This window comes from Gouania willdenowi, chromosome 10 (genome assembly GCF_900634775.1).
Source record: "Gouania willdenowi chromosome 10, fGouWil2.1, whole genome shotgun sequence".
Classification (NCBI taxonomy): domain Eukaryota; kingdom Metazoa; phylum Chordata; class Actinopteri; order Blenniiformes; family Gobiesocidae; genus Gouania; species Gouania willdenowi.
In genome coordinates, this window is record NC_041053.1 from 6702042 (window position 1) to 6722103 (window position 20062).

Here is a 20062-nt window from a genome sequence, read left to right on the forward strand (position 1 = left end):
AAAATTAGACCGAAGGCCGCAAGTGGCCTCTGGGCCGCCAGTTGCCAATGTCTCACACATAACATACTACTGACCATACATCTGATCTGCAACACTTAAAAACATCTGTCACAATGTTTCTGTGAAAATAAACATTTAAAGATTGTATTTTATTTTACATGAATAATTAAATAAATGAAGATAGTTCATTTAATACAAAACCTTTAACACTGTAATTTTAATGAGGGAAAAAAATAAAAACTATCAAATGTTGCCCATTTTTATCATTGACTTGGAATTAAAATAAAAATAATAAATCACAATTGCATAAATAGATATTCTATATTGTAAACTTTCAGAATCAACAGTTTAACAGCTCCATCCAGGGATGTTTGTACCTTGGTAGTCTGTTTTCTGAGGCTGATGTGGATGTTGTCCAGCTGCAGCTGCTTCTGCTTGTTCTCTCTGCTCAAACGCTCCTGTTGAACCTGCAGCTCCTTCACTTTTTGCAGGACTCGTCCTGAGAGCCCCACAGTCCAGTCCTCCTCAGCCCAGCTCATCTCTCTGGTGCTGGGCCTGACAGCAGTGGAAAATCACATCAGGCAACACAATGCACAATATTGGGCTTTCTCTTCTAAGGCGGAAACAGTAACAGAGACGCGTGAGAATGTGACTCTGATGACATTCACTGTTCATTATGTCGACTACAATTTGTTCTCATAGTTTTCAATGACACATTTTTTTCAAGTGACAATAACTAGACTCACTAATGAATTTTATTTTTTTTTTTAAATCACATGTTGACAAAAACTATAAAAATATATTCATATTTCCATCGATTAATAAAAATACAAACATTCATATTATCCCATATCAGCTTAATAAATGCTAATTCAATCTTTAAATAATGAATATTAGGTCTTCCGCTTTATATATGTTGTAAAATAAAGATATTTTTGGTCATAAATGTTCAATGTTAAATATTCACAAGCGGCCATATTGGATTTACTAAAATGGAGATGCCAGGTTACTGTCAAATAGGCATCATATTTAGAATTTCTTAGAAATGTGTTTTTAATTTTAATTATGTGACTTTTGATTGGCTAGTAACAGAAAAAAACAGTTTTTGGACGGCCGTTATTTTGAATTGTCCAATATAAGTGACCCCATAGACAACTGGCTCTGGCTGCTGCCAGATTTGAATTCAGCAGGTCAAAAACTGAAAGTATGCTATATTTCATGCTTGTAGACAAATTTGCACAGACATAACAGACTACTATATGAGACAGCACGTGCGAGTGAGTTCTGTAGTGTGGTTTGTTAAGGATACACTTGTATCCTGTATCTTTTTGAGATATTTTGAGAAAAACATATTGAGATAGAAGTTTTGGTCCCTATCACTCAGCCCTTGCCACACGTTCACAAACTAAGGATGCATCGATCGATCGGTGCCGATTTCCATTTCCCTTATTTTGGGGGATTGGCGATCGTCCGATCCTTGCATATGAAACCAATCTTTTCCGCTGATCTTTTCTACCTCCGCAAATGTCTTGAAGTCCGCCATAAAGTCACTCACTGTCCTTTTCTGCAGTGAGATGACTGACAGACCTGCCCACCAGGTCATGTGTGCATGTGCGTGCTGCGCATGCCTCTGCTACACAGGATAACAACAACAAAAGTCACGGAAGCACAGTTAGCTTAGCATGTAGGAAGTAGTACGCAAAAAAAAAAGAGCAAAAAATAGCAATTTGTAATTCCTGTAATGTGGCAATAAGTCCTGGTGGAGCAGCAAACAAAACGCTACCTCATTCACTATAAGACACCACCACACCACTGAGTGTGGAGCATTTGAAGCTAGAAATCAAGCTAAAGCTTAAGCTAACGGAGCAAACAGCCAGTGGAGTGCTGTTAGAGCTTATGATCAGTGAAGAGAGCAAAGCGACTTTGTATAAAATGATGGAGTTCATGGCTTTGTACATGAATAAAAACCTTCCACTAATGAACAAGTGACTGTAATAAGTGTGAGAACAACTAACTTGTGCCATGTTCATTCTGTCATTCCATGTTGACTTGTGAAAATGTTACACATGATGCACTTTATTATTTCTGTAGAATGTTTGACTTTTAGGAGCTTTTATCTTGGAAACTGTTGCAGATTATTTTTAGAAAAATATTTTTACATTTAAATGTCCAAAAAGCTGCTGCATTTGGACTTTTTTATTTTTGCACTACAAGGAAACTTGTTATTTATTATTATTTTATCATCTACCCTAAACCCTGTGGTTTTCTTTATTTGTTAAATAAAAATACTGCTGTGCACTTTATTTTTGGCAAAGGTCAGGCTTTTTAAAAAAAAAAAAAAAAATCACAAACATTTACTTAAAATCAAAAATACTATCAGTGCATGATCTACAGCATTGTTTAAACAATACACATCTATTCAAACACAAAATGTTGCAGATGAGCTTTATGGAATGAAGAAAAGCCTGTTTGAAACAACCTGAGGAAGGATCGTATTTTTAGTTTTGACTTGTAGATCCACCTTCAGGCTCTCACCAATATAAAACAGAAACACCTGACTTCACAATGAGACATTGTATTTACATCATAACTGTAGAGACAATATGGACTACATCCTGTTCACAGTAATCATACATTTACTACACTGTTACGTTCCAATGCTGTTAGTGTTGACGCATGAAAAAATTAGACTAAGAAAAAAGTAGCTTACACAATATCAGTTAATATCAATAGAGAACTAACCATCAATTGTAAATGTCTATTTTGGTCATAACAGCTAGGACAGTTTGCATGTTCTCGCTAAGTTTGAGTAAAATTTTTCAGGGGTAGCACCGTCTACAAACCAATTTACTGATTAGGAGTGGGAATCTTTAGACACTAGGGATGTCCCGATCCGATATCGGACATCAGTCTGCTGAAAACAAATATCGGATTAAAATTTTCGGATTTACCGATATATATATTTATATATAAAAATACATCAAGATGCACCAAAATGAAAATTTGTGGCCAAAGCCAAATAAATGTAGCTTGGCCGAATAATAATTTTAATAGTGCATAAAGAGCCTAGAATACATTTTTAGACGTGTTTTTTAAAGAAAGTAAATATTTATTGAATATTCTGACATTTTTTTTTGTATTCCAGTAGTCTTTGATTTTCATAAAAAGCACAACAAAGTTTTTCATTTATATTAGCCCTTCAAATAAAACAAAACATGCATTCCAAAAAAAAAGTTAAAGTGCATTAAAGGGGAGGTATGATTAAAAAAATCACTTCATAATGGTTTTTGATACAGTCATATACATCCATGTATCCTCATTCAGAGGGACAAAGTTGAAAAAGTTCTGTTTCCTCCCTCCCTTGTTATTTCACATTTTGTGAAAAGTCAGTTTTAAACAGGCGAGTAAGCCACAAATCCGTAAACATCCCCATCGTTTCCTCCTTACACTACACAGGTCTCACTGCATAAATTGGTGTATGGATGTAACGATTAATCGCAAGGCAGTTAAAAATCGATTCATAGGTATCAAGGTTCACATCGATGCTGTGAAAATTGAATCGCAGTACTTTTTTTAACCAGCAGAGGGTGCTACCCAGAAGTGTTGGTTGGCTATCCAGAAGTCATTGCGGCAGGCGAAATCTGCTAATACTTTCTTTCTGGCCGCCTTCTACTCTTAAACACGTTCATAAATGATTCCTTACCCCTTTAGCACCGAAAGAATATCTGTAATATTACGTGAATATCTGTAAAAGTCACGTTTTTCTATTAACTCTGTCTGCTAGCAAAGCATCTCTTCTTCACTACACTTAGCTGCATCCCAACCGACCACTGGGTTACTATCACCCTCTGCTGGTTCAAACAAATATCTGACGCAAATACAGTGCAGACTGTTTTTTTTTTTTTGGTCTAATTGTTAAGTCACAAAATACATTTTCAGTTGCACTTTTAAAAAGAAAAATAACTATTATGCAGTTTTTTATTGTTTACTATGGAACCAGAATTTAAATGAATAGGCTTCTTCATTTGTATTATTCCTTTATTTATTTCATTCAAGATTTATTTGTAATTAAATTGCATTGTTTGAAAAGTTCATCAAGGGATTCTTTTGACAATGAAAAATAAAAGGAAAATAGTACAGTATTTTCTAGTTTTTTCCCCCCAAAAAAACAAAGGAATATTTTTCAGTCATTTAAGTACAGTCCCATTTTGTAAAATGAATCGTGAGAGAATCGTATCGTGAACCCAGTATCGTGAATCGAATCGTATCGGGAGTTGAGTGAATCGTTACATCCCTGAGTGCTAACAGCTGATGTGTGTAAACACAAGCAGTGACTCCCAACACGATAGGCAGCAGAAAAAGTAGTGCAGTTTGGGTGTCCAGTAGTGCAGTTTGTATTTACATATATGGTAATAAAGTATAATACTGTATATATTCTATGTTAAACAGCAGTGTTGTTTTAGCTGTTAGATAGTTGGAGAGGGAGGAGCTCACATTCGAGGAGGTGTGTTAAGTGACGTCACCTACCAACGTGGGCAAAATCCAACTCGTTTATATTTTATTCAGCTTCGGCCTCAAATTTTCATTTTGGTGCATCCCTAATAGGAAATCTTTGGGAACTAAGAAAGACAAACAAATTAGGTGTTTTTTCTATGTCAGCCATTGGACCTGGATGTGGTTTAGACAGAGGCTAGGGCTGCACGATTACAGCCAAAATGATACACGATTATTTGGATCAATAATGTAATCACGATTATTAATCATGTGAGATGAAAATACAGATGTTTTCTCTAACTATTTATTAACAAACAATATGTAAAAACAAAAGCTTTAAAAAAGAATACTACAATTTACCCATTTACTATGGGCTACACATATAAATATACTGTTACAGAGTCATAGTGGAACTCTATGAAAAGTTAAGAACATCAGGCCTAAACCTACATGATTTGGGCAAAAACAGCAGCCTGTCAACATTTACTGACTTTAGTGTCCGATTAATTATTTAATACTAACTAATTTGATACGTTTTTCTAAATTAAAAACCAGTAAACAAGCAGCGCTGCAGGTCTAGTTTACTGTATGAAGCATTGCTTGCTTGTTATTAAGGGAGCTTAACAAAGTTTTAATCATGTGTTCACCCCCTGGTGGTCAGCTGACTACTGGGGTTGAGAAAGTTCCTGATTAGATAAGCAGCAGAACCTGCATTTTAAATGTAAAAATAGCATATGATCAGGTAAATTTAATCGTGTAGGCCATAATCGTAATCACGATTAAAATATTGTATCTGTCAAGTCTCCTGTTTTGGCCGAGGAAATTCCCCTATTTTACCCCTCTTTCAGTGAGAAAAAAAGTGTCTTTTTTCAGTGTATGTAAACTTCTAGTTTCAACTGTATATATATCAATTTCATAGCTTATTTTGTATCAAAACACTTGTTTTAGGAGTCGCTGCTTTTGCTTCTCAGAACAGCATGTAAAGCTCAATTAGATGGATTAATGAGTGCATTCTAACCCAGACCTCCCGCATAACAACCCACACTATAGAACTCACTCACACGTGCTGTCCCTTACAGGTGAAAAAGCCAAAAGTGGCACATATTGCGCAGCTTGCATCAGCAAATTTAAACCAGAATTGCCTTCCTGGTCAGACTTCATTTGAAATAAAACTATTAAGATTTATATCGTATATGACCATTTTGAGAAAATATATTGAGATATGAGTTTTGGTCCATATCGCCCAGCCCTAGTAGGAATGTTCACAGCATTTCAATGTCAACAAAGGAAGGTCTACCAGATTCTAATCACCTAATTGTATTTAGTAAGTGGTTGACACAGGGTATTTTAAATTTCTTGTACACTTGTCTTAAAAATATTAGGAATACTGGAGCTTGGTTGGGGTAATGGGACGGCTCATAGTGGTTGACAGAACATTTCCCATATTTTAAAATCTAAAACTTGACAGTAGGGCTGGGACAAAAATACGTCAACGCAAAATATGCCTCGTCCGACCAAATCAAAGATGGCGGCGCTAAAGAACAATTAACGCGTGTGGCTCCTCCGAGTTTCAAAAGTGTAAAGCAGTGAAGGCACGCACTCGTTCGTCGAAGGTAGATGTTCCTAACCTCATTCTTTATCCCGGATGTGACCGGATGGCAGCACGTCAACGCGACAGGGAGGAAACACCCGCCGTGGCAGCAGCAGCACACACGCACAATTCTCAAGGTAAAGGGAAAGTTTATTTTTTGTTGGAAAAGCACTTTTTGTATTAGTAGTTGTTTTTTACATTTGAATGAAGAATTAAAAGATGCACTTTTTTCAGTAAGCTAGGCTTGTGTTTTCAACATAAATCTTAAATTCTGTTGGTTGAGGAAGGACACCATGACAGGCTTTCACTCTCGGCTGGTGTGTTCCCGTGTTCCCTTAAACATGCTGTGGTGGAACCCCAACTGAAAAAACCCAGCTTGGACCCATCAGAACTTCAGAATTTCAGGCCAATTTCCAAGATCCCGTTCCTGGCTAAAGTTCTAGAAACGCTAGCCTGTAAACAACTGACATCATTCTTGGAGAGCAATAACACATTTGATACTTTCCAGTCCGGCTTCAGAAAGTTTCACTCCACTGAGACAGCACTGCTGAAAGTGTCAAGTGACATCATGATGGCTGCAGACTCTGAAAAATGTTCCGTCCTGGTCCTGTTGGACCTGTCTTCTGCCTTTGACACGGTGGATCATCATATCCTGGTTGGCAGACTGCGGGATGTGGTTGGCTTGTCGGGCCCTGTGTTGGAGTGGTTCGGATCGTACCTGACCGGTAGAACATTCTCTGTGTACCACAACAACGAAACGTCAGAAACTGCGGATTTAAAGTGGGGTGTACCTCAGGGCTCGGTCCTTGGGCCGCTTTTGTTCCTGATTTATTTACTCCCTCTCGGTGAGCTGATCCAGCAGTGCCCTGATGTCTCCCATCACCTATACGCAGATGATCTCCAGCTGTACTGCAGTTTTAAGCCCTCCGAACCCCAAAACGTGCTTTCCCTCACAAACTGTCTGGTAAAGGTAAAACAATGGCTGAATGAAAATAGCCTCCAACTGAACTCCAGTAAAACGGAAACCCTAGTCGTTGCCCCGGACATTATTGCTCCACTTATCAAACAGCACCTTGGCGCCCTAAGTAGCACTGTTAAAAGTTCTATAAGGAACCTTGGAGTAATTTTTGATGAAGGGATGTCCCTAGAACGTCACTCTAAGCAGCTCATCAGGAACTGTTTCTTCCACCTGAGAAACATCAAAGCTGAGACACATAGTCTCTGGTCCTGAGCTTGAGATGGTCATCCACGGGTTTGTTTCCTCACGGTTGGACTATTGTAATAGTCTGTTTACATGCCTTAGCAAAAAGGATCTGGCTCATCTTCAAGTGGTCCAGAACTCTGCTGCACGCCTCCTGTCCGTACCTGTAGGAGAGCCCATATCACTCCTATTTTAAAAACTCTACATTGGCTCCCTGTCATCTACAGGATGAATTTTAAAATCCTTGTGCTGACTTTCAGGGCCCTTCATGGCCAGGCGCCTGAGTACATTGAGGGTCTGATCCAGCCCTATGTTTCAAACAGGAGCTTGAGGTCTTCTTCTCAAAACCTGCTGATGGTCCCCCGCACCCGCTTTAAAACACGAGGTGATCACTCTTTTAAGGCGGTAGCTCCTCGTCTCTGGAATGCTCTTCCACACACTCTGCGGATGCTGGACTCTGTGGATGTTTTTAAAAGTCATCTAAAGACTCACTTTTTTATGGAGGCTTTCTTGACACACTCCTGTTTGTGAATGGACTCTTTTATACATTGTAGCATCATTGTAGTGGACTTTTATATGCATTGCGCCCTTTTTAAACTGTAAATTGTGAAGCACTTTGTGACCCTGGTCTGAAAAAAGCGCTATATAAATAAACTTTACTTACTTACTTACTAGGCTGCTGGTCCCATTGCCTTTTTATTGTTTTTTTATTGACTGCTACCTCTGACTCTGAATGCATTATTTTGTACTTTCATATTCTTACTGAACTTTATGTTGGAATTTTGGGTTGAAGAGCAATAAACATATAATGCAAAGTTAAGAAATTCATGCTTTTTTTTCTCCCATTTTAGATATGTAAATCAACATGTATGAATTACTTTTAGTCAATCAATAGGGAGATAATCAATAATCGAATCGAGTCAAATCGAATCGAACTGGAAAAATGAATTGTAAGTTTCACCAAAATGCCTTAAAAAAAAAAAAAAAAAAAAAGAACCGCTAGGTTAATCTTTTAGAAATAATCGTTTATCCCAGCCCTACTTGACATGTATGGGTAGAGACTAGGGATGAATAATGAAAGGTGTCTCCAAGTTGGGCCATGTCCTTTGTTCTAACAATATTTAACCTGCAGATTCATACACAACAGAGACTATAGCGACAACCTAACACCAGTAGGCTGAATATCTATTATTAGTAGTGTTGTGTTCAAGACCGCACTATCCGAGACCAAGACTTGCCCGAGACCAGCATGCACCGAGACCAAGACAAGACCAAGACTTTCGGGAGCCGAGACCGAGTCAAGACCAAGACCGAGACAAACCGAGACCAAGACCAAGACCAAGACCATAAACATTTTTTTTTTCAATTTAAAAAAATAAATAAATAAATAATGGCAAGGTTCAACAGTTAAATAACATCTCTCTTTAATTTTAGTTTATTTTAAATACATTTGACGGACAAAAAAAAAGGTGCCTGCAAAAAATTAACTAAAATATTAAAACTACTACTGCTACTGATAAATTCACAATTATTCTACATATTTGAAAACAAGATTTTTATGTCAGCTGAATGTACAGCAAGTGTTTAAAAGCATTTCTGCCAAGAAATAATGATTCTTTATTCTGATTCTTTCAGTTGTTCAGGTTTAACAGGTCACAGATTTCACAAGATAAGATTTTAGTTTGAAAAAGCCTTTACACAGGTTATTTTTATTAATTCACTTAGTTGATATAGTTTAATTTGGTTGCTGTAATATAACTGGATATTCAATTCACAAAGATTTCCAACTGTAACTGTAAAAGTGAAACTTTCTGAAATAAAACTACAAACAAGTTGTCAGCAGTGTAAAAAAACATAGAGCTACAGGTAGATGTGAAACTAAATAAAACAAACTCAAACCCTGGAAAAGTCATGTAACAAATTAATCAATAGTTATTATATATATATATATATATATATATATATATATATATATATATATATATATATATATATATATATATATATATATAATTATTATTATTATTATTCTGGATACAGTGGAAACAGAAACTATAAAAAATAATTATATTTTGAACCTGTTTATATTGTGGGGAACATATTATATACATAAATGTAATTGGAGTCTAAAGTCACAAAAAAACCACCACTTTAAAAATATTTAATATTATTTGAGTGCAACTCTGCGGCGATGACGCGCTGGTGACGACATAAACCAAAATGGCGGCGGCCCGGACTACAGCCGACATTATGTAATAAAGCCTTAAAAGACATGGATATAATGAAAAGAGTGGATGGACAGATGCATAAACATGCAGACTTTCACATGGACACACACGGACTTATTAAACACACACGGACTTATTAAACACACACAGACTTATTAAACACACACGGACCTCAGTAAACACGGTAAACGGAACAGGCTTCACCGCTCGGCTGGCACTAGGACCCAGAGGCAGAGTAAGTGCGTCCCCTATCCAGCATTCATAGGCTGTAATATCATCAGTTTATCATTTTACCAGTTATTAGAGCTACTGTCTTTACCAGGGAGATAATATTTATTACTGGTGATTGTTTTCAGGAGTTTTACTGAGATTTTTACCGGTGATTAGTTCATATCTCCCTTGCGCTCCGCGGTCCAAACTGACACCGGAGCCACACACGTATGAGTGTGTCACACACGTCACTCAGTCACAATAAGGAAGGTTGTGGTCATTATACGGGGTGGATTAAATAATGAATAAAGGATTGTTTTATCCCGTTCTTCTCCGTGTTATTATCACATTATAAAAATGTTTAAAAATAGCAGGAATTAGTGCTGGTCTCGAACGGTCTTGACGGAAAATCCCGAGTCCGGGCTGCCCGAGTCCAAGACAAGACCGAGTCAAAATGCTTCAGAGTCCGAGACAAGACCAAGACCTTTAAAATTTGGTCTCGAGACCGGTCTTGACCACCACAACACTAATTATTAGTGAATCACACACAGTCAGTCAGCGAATGGTGGATGAACATCGTTAACTCCTCTCCACATAACACCGACTGTGTGCTCCTTTATCAGTGCTTTGCACTAGCAGCGACACTACACGTTCACACAAGAACTCACCATTCACTGCTCGGTGTGAAAAAAAGACCAACAGCCGCCGGAGAGGCTCCTAACACGGGCACCGCTTCAGAGGAGCGACGTCACGTCTTGAACCGTTAACACAACCGTTCACACCGACACGTTAAGAACCACCGAGCCTTCTTGACTCCGCGCGCGTCCAGTGCAGCTGACTCACTCCTGTTATGCTGCGTTCAAGACACCTCGGAATTCAGTCACTTCCGACCTTCTACTTGAAAAGTGCATCGGAAGGCCACCTGATGTCGGAGCTCACACTCGGTAACGTCAGAAAATAAAATCTACCCCGACTTCTTCGAAAATCAGTTTTCTGTTGTATGCAGAGGTGGAAAAAGCACTTTTACTCAAGTAAAAATGTAGATACTTGAAAAAAAGTATTGAAGTTGCTCCCTTACTTTAGCAAAAGTAAAAAAAAAAAAAGTGCATGCTACTAAATGTACTTAAGTAAAAAAGAACAAAGTAAAACAAATGTCCCTTCATATCTTTTTTTCTTTTTTTTCCCAAGAACTTGTAGAATACTACATGCTGGTACTTAAACACCTGGAGAATTTAGCACTCAGAAATACAATTTGTAAAAAAAAAAAAAAAAAAAAAAAAATAGTGCAGACTCAGAGCCAGAGCAGTCATCTTTGTCATCTTCAAAGGTCTTAAAAGTAATAAGCTCATTTTTAAAATGCAAAAAATAGAAAGTACAAATATTTGTGTAAAAAAAGTAAGGAATAAAAGTAAAAAGTTGCCAAAATAAAAAATAAATAAATACAGTTACCAGAAAAAAAAACTACTTAAGAACAGTAACAAAGTACTTGAACTTTGTTACTTGTCACCTCTGGTTGTAGTGTTGTCGAGATTTAAGATTTATCAAGTTTTCTATTTTGGCAATATATAAAATTACAATATCACCTATACTGATGTATAATTTTTTATAGCTTATTCGGTTTTAAAACACTTATTTTAGGAGTCACTGCTTTCACTACTTCTCAGAACAGCATGAAAAGCACAGTAAGATGGATTTTTTTTTTTTTTTTGAGTGCATCCTAACCCAGACTTTCCCCTAAACAAGCCACACTAAAGAACTCACTCACACATGCTGTCCCTCATAAGAGAAAAGGCCAAAAGTGACACATATTGTGCAACTGTTTGTTAATAAATGAGCCTGTGTAGCATTTTACATCAGCAAATTTAACCAAGATCAGACTTCAGAATTCAGACTGAATTAAAATTATTGAGATTTATATTGTATATTGCCATTCTGACAAAAAATATCGAGATATGAGTTTTGGTCCATATCGCTCAGCTCTAGTCTGTTGTGTGACGTCAGTGTTATACCATTGTCATACAACTGTCACTGTCAATGATACCATCAGTGACAACACTGTCAGTGGTAAAACATTTTTTAAAAGCTGATTTAATGACAAAAAGCATTTGGTAATAATATACAATATTCACTACTTTCAAAGGTTTGTATAATGTAAGACACAGTGATGCAGGTTGTATTTATATTATTTCCTCTTAATGTTAAACTGATCTATGTTTTAATGCTATACGTGAATCACTTTGAATTATTATTATTATTATTATTATTATTATTATTATTATTATTATTATTTTTATTATTATTATTATTATTATTATTATTATTATTATTATTATTATTATTATTATTATTATTATTTTCCAAATTGTGCACCATAATGTTGCCATGCCTTGTTGGGCCGATTAAAAAAAATATTAATACTACTTGGAAGAATAATAGATTTAATTACACAATCACTATTGCCTTTATTGTGACATTTTTATCGGTCAGCCGCTTGCCTCTGGAAAGCTTTGGACACGGATTTCAGATTTCCGAGGTGCCTGGAACGCAGCCTTTTAGAGTACGAGGCGTGGAGCGGAGCGAGGGGACGTCACAACACTTGACGTCATAGTCCTCGTGGCTCTTTAGACCTCGGCCGACCTCTGGTGACCGAAACAGTGTTTGTTTCATGAGCAGAAAGCTAATCTGTAGTCCCTGTACATAAAACTAAGAATTAAAAATAAATATCTACAGATGTATTCCATAAATGTACAACTGAATAAATAACTCAATGCCTGAATTAATAAATATAAAACAAATCACTTAATACCTAAATACATGCCATACATGTTATTTAATAATTATTTAACTACTTATTTTATTTACGCATTATCATAAAAAAGAAAGACAGTTTGCCACAGTTCACTGTCAGATTGCCGATCAACCAATAGGCAAAAAGTTCTGTCAGTGTGGTCAGCCCCCTCATTTGCATAACATGTCATTGTGAATGCTGAAGTGTGTGCATAAATAGAAACATAAATAATATAAATAAATAAAAATCATTTGTGGCATATTTATTCATTCATTGTTTAATTGTGTATGTATTTATTCATGTATTCATTTATTTATGGTATATGTATTTAGGTATTGTGTTATTTATTCATAACACTTTATTTGAAGTTTAATACATAAGGCTGACATTACATTGTCATTATCTGTCATTAGGATTAATAAGGTGTCATGAAGGCTGGCATTAAGCTGTCATTCACCAAATTATGACACCTTTTTCTAAATTACACATTTGGAGCTATGTTGGCATTTTTTGGGTTAGGGGAAGGGATCTAGTGGGGTTAGTTAGGGGTCAGGGTAATGAACGACACTAAATGACAGCCTTCATGACACCTTATTCATGTATCTAGAGAAAAACCCAATCAATAGCTAACTGATAAATATTGCTTCAGATCAGCAGCAGCAATAGCAGTAGACAGTTTTAATTGGATTATGGGACTCGTAATATCCACTCATAGTTTGTGGTGGGCTCAGTATTTAAGCATAATCTAGGATTTAGTGGCTGAGTGCTGAGTGGTGTGGAAACCCAGGAGCTGACCTGCAGCAACCTCATCAGGGGAAGCTGAGGTTTACATTAAGACTATCACTAAATAAATCTGGTTCACTAGAACTGTGAAATATTATACAGGATTACTGAAAAAAATAACTTCTCTGGTAAGTTTTGAGCCATTTATTAACCCTTTTATTATTATTATTTCATTATTATTATTTTTTTTAAATTATTATTATTGCCTTTTGTTATTGTTATAATTAGTACTCAGTATATTGACACTTTTGATTTATGGTTGGTGGAGAGACCACTTTTACTTTGTTCTTATTCAAACTCACCAGGGGAAGCTAAGGTTTACATTAAGAATATTAATGAATAATTCTGGTTCATGTGAAATGTTATGCACGATTACAAAAAACAATGTAAAGTTTGAATTTATTTACTGACTTTTTTTTTCTTTCTCTCTTTTATTTTATTTTAAATGTATTTTTACTACTACTATCCTGAGTAGTAGTGTATTTACAATTTTGATTTATGGTTGGTGGAGAGACTATTCAATACTAGTACCAAACATTTTCACTGAACGTACTCTACGGGAGCTCCTTTGTTTGGATCGGTTATAGTTCGTATTACAGTCGGGAGCCGTTTTGGATTGCTCATTTTGCTTTTAGTTGGTTACGTGTGTGTGGATGTATGTGTGTTCCTTTTTTGGGGAGAGATGTCAGGCTACCATGTCTTTTTTCTTTTTTCTTTTTTTTTTTTTAAAGTATAATGCCAATAACTAGTAGTCCAAGTCAGAGCCTAACTAATATTGGTGGCATTCGATTCTTGACTTGGAATGTAAAAGGATTAAATAGCCCTGTTAAATGTTCTAAAATACTTCAACATTTGAAACGCCTTAAAAGTGATGTAATTTTTCTCCAGGAGACTCATCTATGGGACAGGGATCATGTTAGGCTCAGGTGTCCATGGGTGGGACATGTGTTTCACTCTATATTCAATTCCAAAGCCAGAGGGGTGGTGATCCTAATTAATAAGAGTGCAGCTCACGTCATCAAAGGTAATAGCTGACAAAAAGGAGAGATATTTAATTGTTATTGGTACTTTGTGTAATAAACCGGTGTTATTAGTTAATGCGCATGCTCTCAGGTTTGATAATCCAAGTTTCACTGACATATTATTGGGCAGCCTCCCCTCCCTGGATTCCCATCTTCTAATTATGGCCGGTGAGTTGAACTGTGTTATTGATCCTGTGTCTTCTATGACTAAATCCATTTCAATTTTCATGTTACCGAATGGATTTGCGGAACCTTGGAGGTTTTATAATTCTAACACAAAAGCATATTCATTTTACTCTTGGGTAAACCAGTCTTTTTCAAGGATTGATTACTTCTTTTTAGATGGCTCTCTTATTTCTAAAGTAGAAGCATCTAAATATCATTCGATTGTTATTTCAGATCATGCACCACTTAGTGTTGATATTAAAATGCAAAGCCAGCCCTCTTTTTCTTCACCATGGAGGTTTAACCCTTTATTTATATCAGATGGGACATTTAAAGATTTCATTGAATCAAAAATTGATGAATATATACTAATAAACATGACCAACACTTTTTCATATGCATTGCTGTGGGAGTCTCTGAAAGCCTATTTACGTGGACAAATCATTTATTTTTCAGCCCATTTAAATAAAGATCATAGAGCAAAGCTTAAAGAATTGATGGCAAAAATATATGACATCGATAGACAAACTGTAATTGATAGTACCCCAAATGTGCATAAAAAACAACTTCATTTACAGAGTTTGATTTGCTTTCAACAGGTGAAGCTGAGAAACTCTTATTCCGTTCACATGTGACTTACTATGAGCATGGTGAAAAGCCCAGTAGACTTCTGGCCCACCAGCTAAAACGTCAAGAAGCATCAAGACTGATAACTCAAATTAAAGACACAACAGGCTAATTGGTTTCTGAGCCCATAGCTATAAATGATGTTTTTGAAAAGTATTACTCATCTTTATATGAATCTAAATCCACAATTGGTCCGTTGGAATTGAACTCCTTTCTTAAAGATCTTGCCACACCTACTATCGATCCTGTCATTACTAAACAATTGGATGCACCCCTTCATTTAGAGGAAATATTACAATGTATCAAAACCATGCACAATGATAAGGCACCAGGCCCAGATGGGTTCTCTGTTGAATTTTTTTAAGAGATTTGCACACAAACCAGCTCTGTTGTTGGCCTCAGTGTATAATGAATCTTTGGAATGTGGTTCACTGCCCCCCCCCACATTATCTCAAGCAGTATTCACAGTTCTTCTAAAGAAAGATAAAGACCCTACATATTGTGCATCCTACAGACCTATATCTCTTTTAAATGTTGATGTAAAAATCCTGGCTATAATATTAGCTTGTCGTTTTGACAAAATTTTGCCTTCAATCATTTCTGAGGAACAAACTGGTTTCATTAAAGGTAGTCAATTTGTTTTATAATGTCCACACCCTTCTGAACGTGATTCTTTCTCACCACTCCTCCATCAGTTCAGAGGTTTTTATTTCACTCAACGCTGAGTAAGTGTTTGATCGAGTGGAATGGAGCTACCTTTTTGCCGTTTTGGAAGTCAATTTATCTGGATTCGGTTATTGTATGATTCACCTCTGGCTAGTGTCCACACAAACAATGTTACCTCCAGTTATTTTGCTTTGTCCCAAGGCACTAGACAGGGGTGTCCATTATCACCCCTCCTTTTTGCTCTGGCTATAGAGCCTTTATCCATATCCTTACAGTCTCTCCCTCAGTTTCAAGGAATCTCTCATTTTGGTATGAATCTTAAATTGTCCCTTTATGCAGATGATTTGCTTTTATACATTTCTGATCCTACTCTTAGTGTTCCCTCAATTATATCATTGGAAAAATTCAGTTTACTCTCAGAATACAAATTTAATCTACTTAAAAGTGAATGCTATTCAGTAAATTTATTAGTTTTTGGGTTAGACCAGAAGGATATTCCATTCAAACTTTGCCCCTCTGGATTTGAAAATTTAGGAATCACCATCACCCGCACTTTATTTTCCTTATACACAGCGAATTTCACCCTATTGATTAACCAAATTAAAGCAGACTTTCAGAGGTGGAGCTCCCTGCCCTTTTCTCTCTTGGGTCTGATAAACAGTTAAAACAAAACGTTTTTTAAGACTCTCGACCATATTATAATATCTTTTTTGTGGGAGGGCAAGAACCCCAGAGTGAAGAAATCTCTATTACAAAGATGGCGTTTAGTGGTGGGCTTGCTTTTCCTAACTTCCTGTATTATTATTGGTCAGCTCACGTTCATAAATTGACCTATTGTGGTGTAAACTTGAACACTTGTCTTGTTCCTCATCGTCACTGCTTTGGTGTCTTCTTCTCTTCCAATTAATCCCTCTAAATCTACAAAAAGTCCTGTGTTACATATATATAATATATATAGTCACAATACAGAAACCATAGTTAAGTTTCTTTCAGCATCAATAACAATGCTGACCATGAAAAATCATCTGTTTCCCCCTGGTCTCACCGACGCTGCATACATACAGTAGAAAAATGCTGGCATCAAAGCTTTTAAGGACCTCTAAAAAAATGGTACCTTTTTAAGTTGCTCTGACCAATGCTCAGCAAAGGGACTTCCAGCCACTCATTTGTTCTTCTACTTTCTGATTTGGCATTGTGCATCTTCACTTTTTACATCCTATCCTTCTCTCCCAACTGCCCATCCATGGGAAGAGTTGCTGTCCCTTGAACCCAATCGAAAGTGAATTATATCTGTGGTATACAAGCAACTCATGGACTTAGATATACAATCAACAGATACAATTAGAAAATCGTGGGAAGATGAGTTAAGTATGCATTTTTCTGACCAACTGTGGAAAAAAGCGATGTCGCCAATTTGTGCCGGTACTCCCTCCGCAAGGCTACAGTTAATTCAATCAAGGTACTGTATTATATAGTGTTCACTACTCAAAAACCCATCTATCTAAAATTTACCCACAACAGATTGTGGATCAATGTGAAAGATGCCATGCCAACTCTTGTAACCTGAGTCACATGTTCTTTCTGTGCCCGAGTCTCAACAACTTTTGGAGCCAATATTCCACATTTCTTTCCAACGTTCTTAAAACTCAAGTTGTCATGAAAAAAATTCTTGGCTGTTTTTGGGGTTCCAGTAAACACTTTGCCCACAGAACCTGCTCACTCTAAAATAATAACTTTTAAATCACTAATAGATAGACGCAATATTTAACTTTTTTAGAAATCTCCTAAGGTGCCTTCAGGATCCCTGTGGCTACGAGATGTTTTGTAATTTATTAAACTGGAAAAAATAATTTTCTCAGCTAAAGGCAAGAAAGAACAAATTTAATATAACATGGAGCCCCTTTTTGGACTACTGCAAATCCTTGTAATCTCTTTCTGCCTAACCCCCCCTTTAATTTAATTTAATTGCTCTTATAGTGTCCACACTATGAGGGAAGGGGCAAAGCCTATGCGAACGCCACGTGCCCGTCAGTGACCAGGGACCCTTGTCATGTCATAGGCATGCCCCGGCGCTTTCCGAAAATGTATAGTTTATGGTACTCAAAAAGGGGGGAAACATTTTTCTTTTTTTCTTTCTTTCTTTCTTTCCAGGTGTTGGAACCAACTCACCTACTTTTCACTCACTGAACCATAATGTAGAGTCTCAAAAATTCAAACAAAATTAAATTGCACGCCTCTCTAATTTCTGGCTATTTCCGATTTAAAAAAATTCAAAGATTTGACGCGCCAGCACAGAAGTATACATGACAAGACAAGTAAAAAATATTATTAAGACCACGCCAAAAAATACACAGGAAGTCTAGTGACACGCTCAGAGCTGTTTCTTTGGCTGACAAACTCTGCCAGAGGAGCTGGGGCCAAATCATGTGTAACTTTGTATATGAGACTCAGATCTGCAAATCTATGGAGACTGTCCCAATTTAAAAGGTTGTACTTTTTTAGGATTGCAGTGATGATAGTGCCTTGGTTTTCTATCCAAGACTTTAATGGCTTGTTTGTATAATGTTTCCAAAGGTCTTTTTGCACTCTGACTTGCCTGAGACCAACTTGTTAGGCAGTAGTTAAAGTGGCTGAAAATCATGGAATGTAGAAAAATTATTTCAGCTTCGGTTGACATTTCATTTGGGATTAAGCGGAAATTTGCTAGATTAAACTTGATATTTTTACATAATTTGTCAATATGGGCTTTAAAGGAGAGGTGAGAATATATTACTAACCCAAGGTATTTGTATTGATTTACAATTTGTAATTTTTCTCCAGCAACTAGTATGTCAGGATTAGATGAGGCTCTATTGGTTTTACTGAAAAACATACCTACAGTTTTTGAAGTATTTAGCTGCAGGAAGTTCTCCTCTCAAACATTCAACTTCAGAGCAGACAGTCGGCAAATCATTAATATAAAGGCTAAATAAGAGGGGCCCTAATATTAAGCCCTGAGGAACCCCGGTGGTGAGCCTAAGAGAGTCAGGCTTGCTGTTGTTAATTAATACAGATTGGGTACAATCATACAGGTATGATTCAAACCAGCTCACGGTGTCACGAGAGAAATTAGCTTAGAAAGTAGAGCAGAGTGGTTTACTGTGTCGAAAGCTTTCCTGAGATCTAAGAATACTGTGAAGCTGTGAATCTTGGCCAAAAATGACAAAATATAAAATTTTTGGAAAATGCTCTTATTTGCACATACGAACTCCGATTTGCGTCAAATGTCAATCAGTTGTTAAACCCTGGCCCTAAACCAGCTTAATGTGGAATAATGGACATTGGCATGTTAGCGTCCCCTACAGAGTGAAGACAATTTAATATGAGACAAATATCCTATTTTAGCACACTTTTCCTAGGGCGTTTCACTGACAGGGCTCAAAGTTGCTGGAGATTGTCGAGAGAAGTGGGACACTGAAAAATGGCCATGGAATTTTGATAACTTTTACGGGGTGTGCAGGGCGAAGCTGTGAATCTTGGCCAAAAATGACAAAATATAAAAAAAAAAATTCTGGCTATTTCCGATTTTTAAAAAATATGCAAAAATCTGACGTGCCAGCACCCCCAAGTATGCCAAAAATGCATTACAAGAAAAAAAAAATTCATTGTAGAATCATGAAAATTGACACAGAAGTATACCATGACAAGACAAGTAAAAAATATTATTCAGACCATGCCAAAAAACACACAGGAAGTCCAGAATTTTTAATTGAAAATTGCAATTTGTGCAATTTGGTGAAGGCAGCGCAGCAAAGGCAGCTCGGCAAAGGCGGCGCGGCAAAGGCGAGAGCTGTTTATTGCCGCTTGTTTTATTTATTTTATTTTCTCTTGTTTTATTTAGTATGTATGGTTATATAAGTATAGCATTTGATGTGTGAATGTCTCTGTGGTGTGTATAGTTGACTAATTATGATACACAAAAGAAATAATTTGTTGTAATGAGTGACGTGTGTGTCTCTGTTTGAAAATATTGTGTACAATGGAAAACTGTTGATTGAAATGTTCTTATTTTGTTATATCTCTTAATAAACAAATTTATTTTTTTTTTTAAAAATCATTCATTGTTGTGTCTTGTTGTCCTGTGCTTGAGCTTGTGCATACCGGCTGTGACCGAACAGTCTGACCAACATGAGCTCAGCAGGCAATGAGACCGGCATTAAAGCAGCGCCAGGAAATTTTTTTGCAACAAGCCGTTGTTAATCAAGTTGCAACTCTCGAACAACACGCAGCGTTGCTACAGAGTCTAGT

The 20062-nt window shown here is 36.6% G+C and overlaps 2 protein-coding genes across 4 annotated transcripts in view; one reads left to right on the forward strand and one right to left on the reverse strand.

Moving 5' to 3' along the window:
* Positions 1-10574, reverse strand: part of LOC114471213 (centromere protein F-like) — a 23591-nt gene extending 13017 nt beyond the window's left edge. For all 3 annotated transcript variants that reach the window (XM_028459861.1, XM_028459860.1, XM_028459862.1), the window contains exons 1-2: positions 10393-10574; positions 378-555 (exon numbers count right to left, since the gene is read on the reverse strand). In XM_028459861.1, coding sequence (XP_028315662.1) covers positions 378-539 — 162 coding nt within the window. In that variant the 5' untranslated portion in view covers positions 540-555; positions 10393-10574. The remainder of the gene's footprint in view (positions 1-377; positions 556-10392) is intronic.
* LOC114471214 (protein RD3-like) overlaps positions 6161-20062 on the forward strand; it is a 22128-nt gene continuing 8226 nt past the window's right edge. The window contains exon 1 of the mRNA XM_028459863.1: positions 6161-6222. The gene's annotated coding sequence lies outside the window, so the exon portion shown is untranslated. The remainder of the gene's footprint in view (positions 6223-20062) is intronic.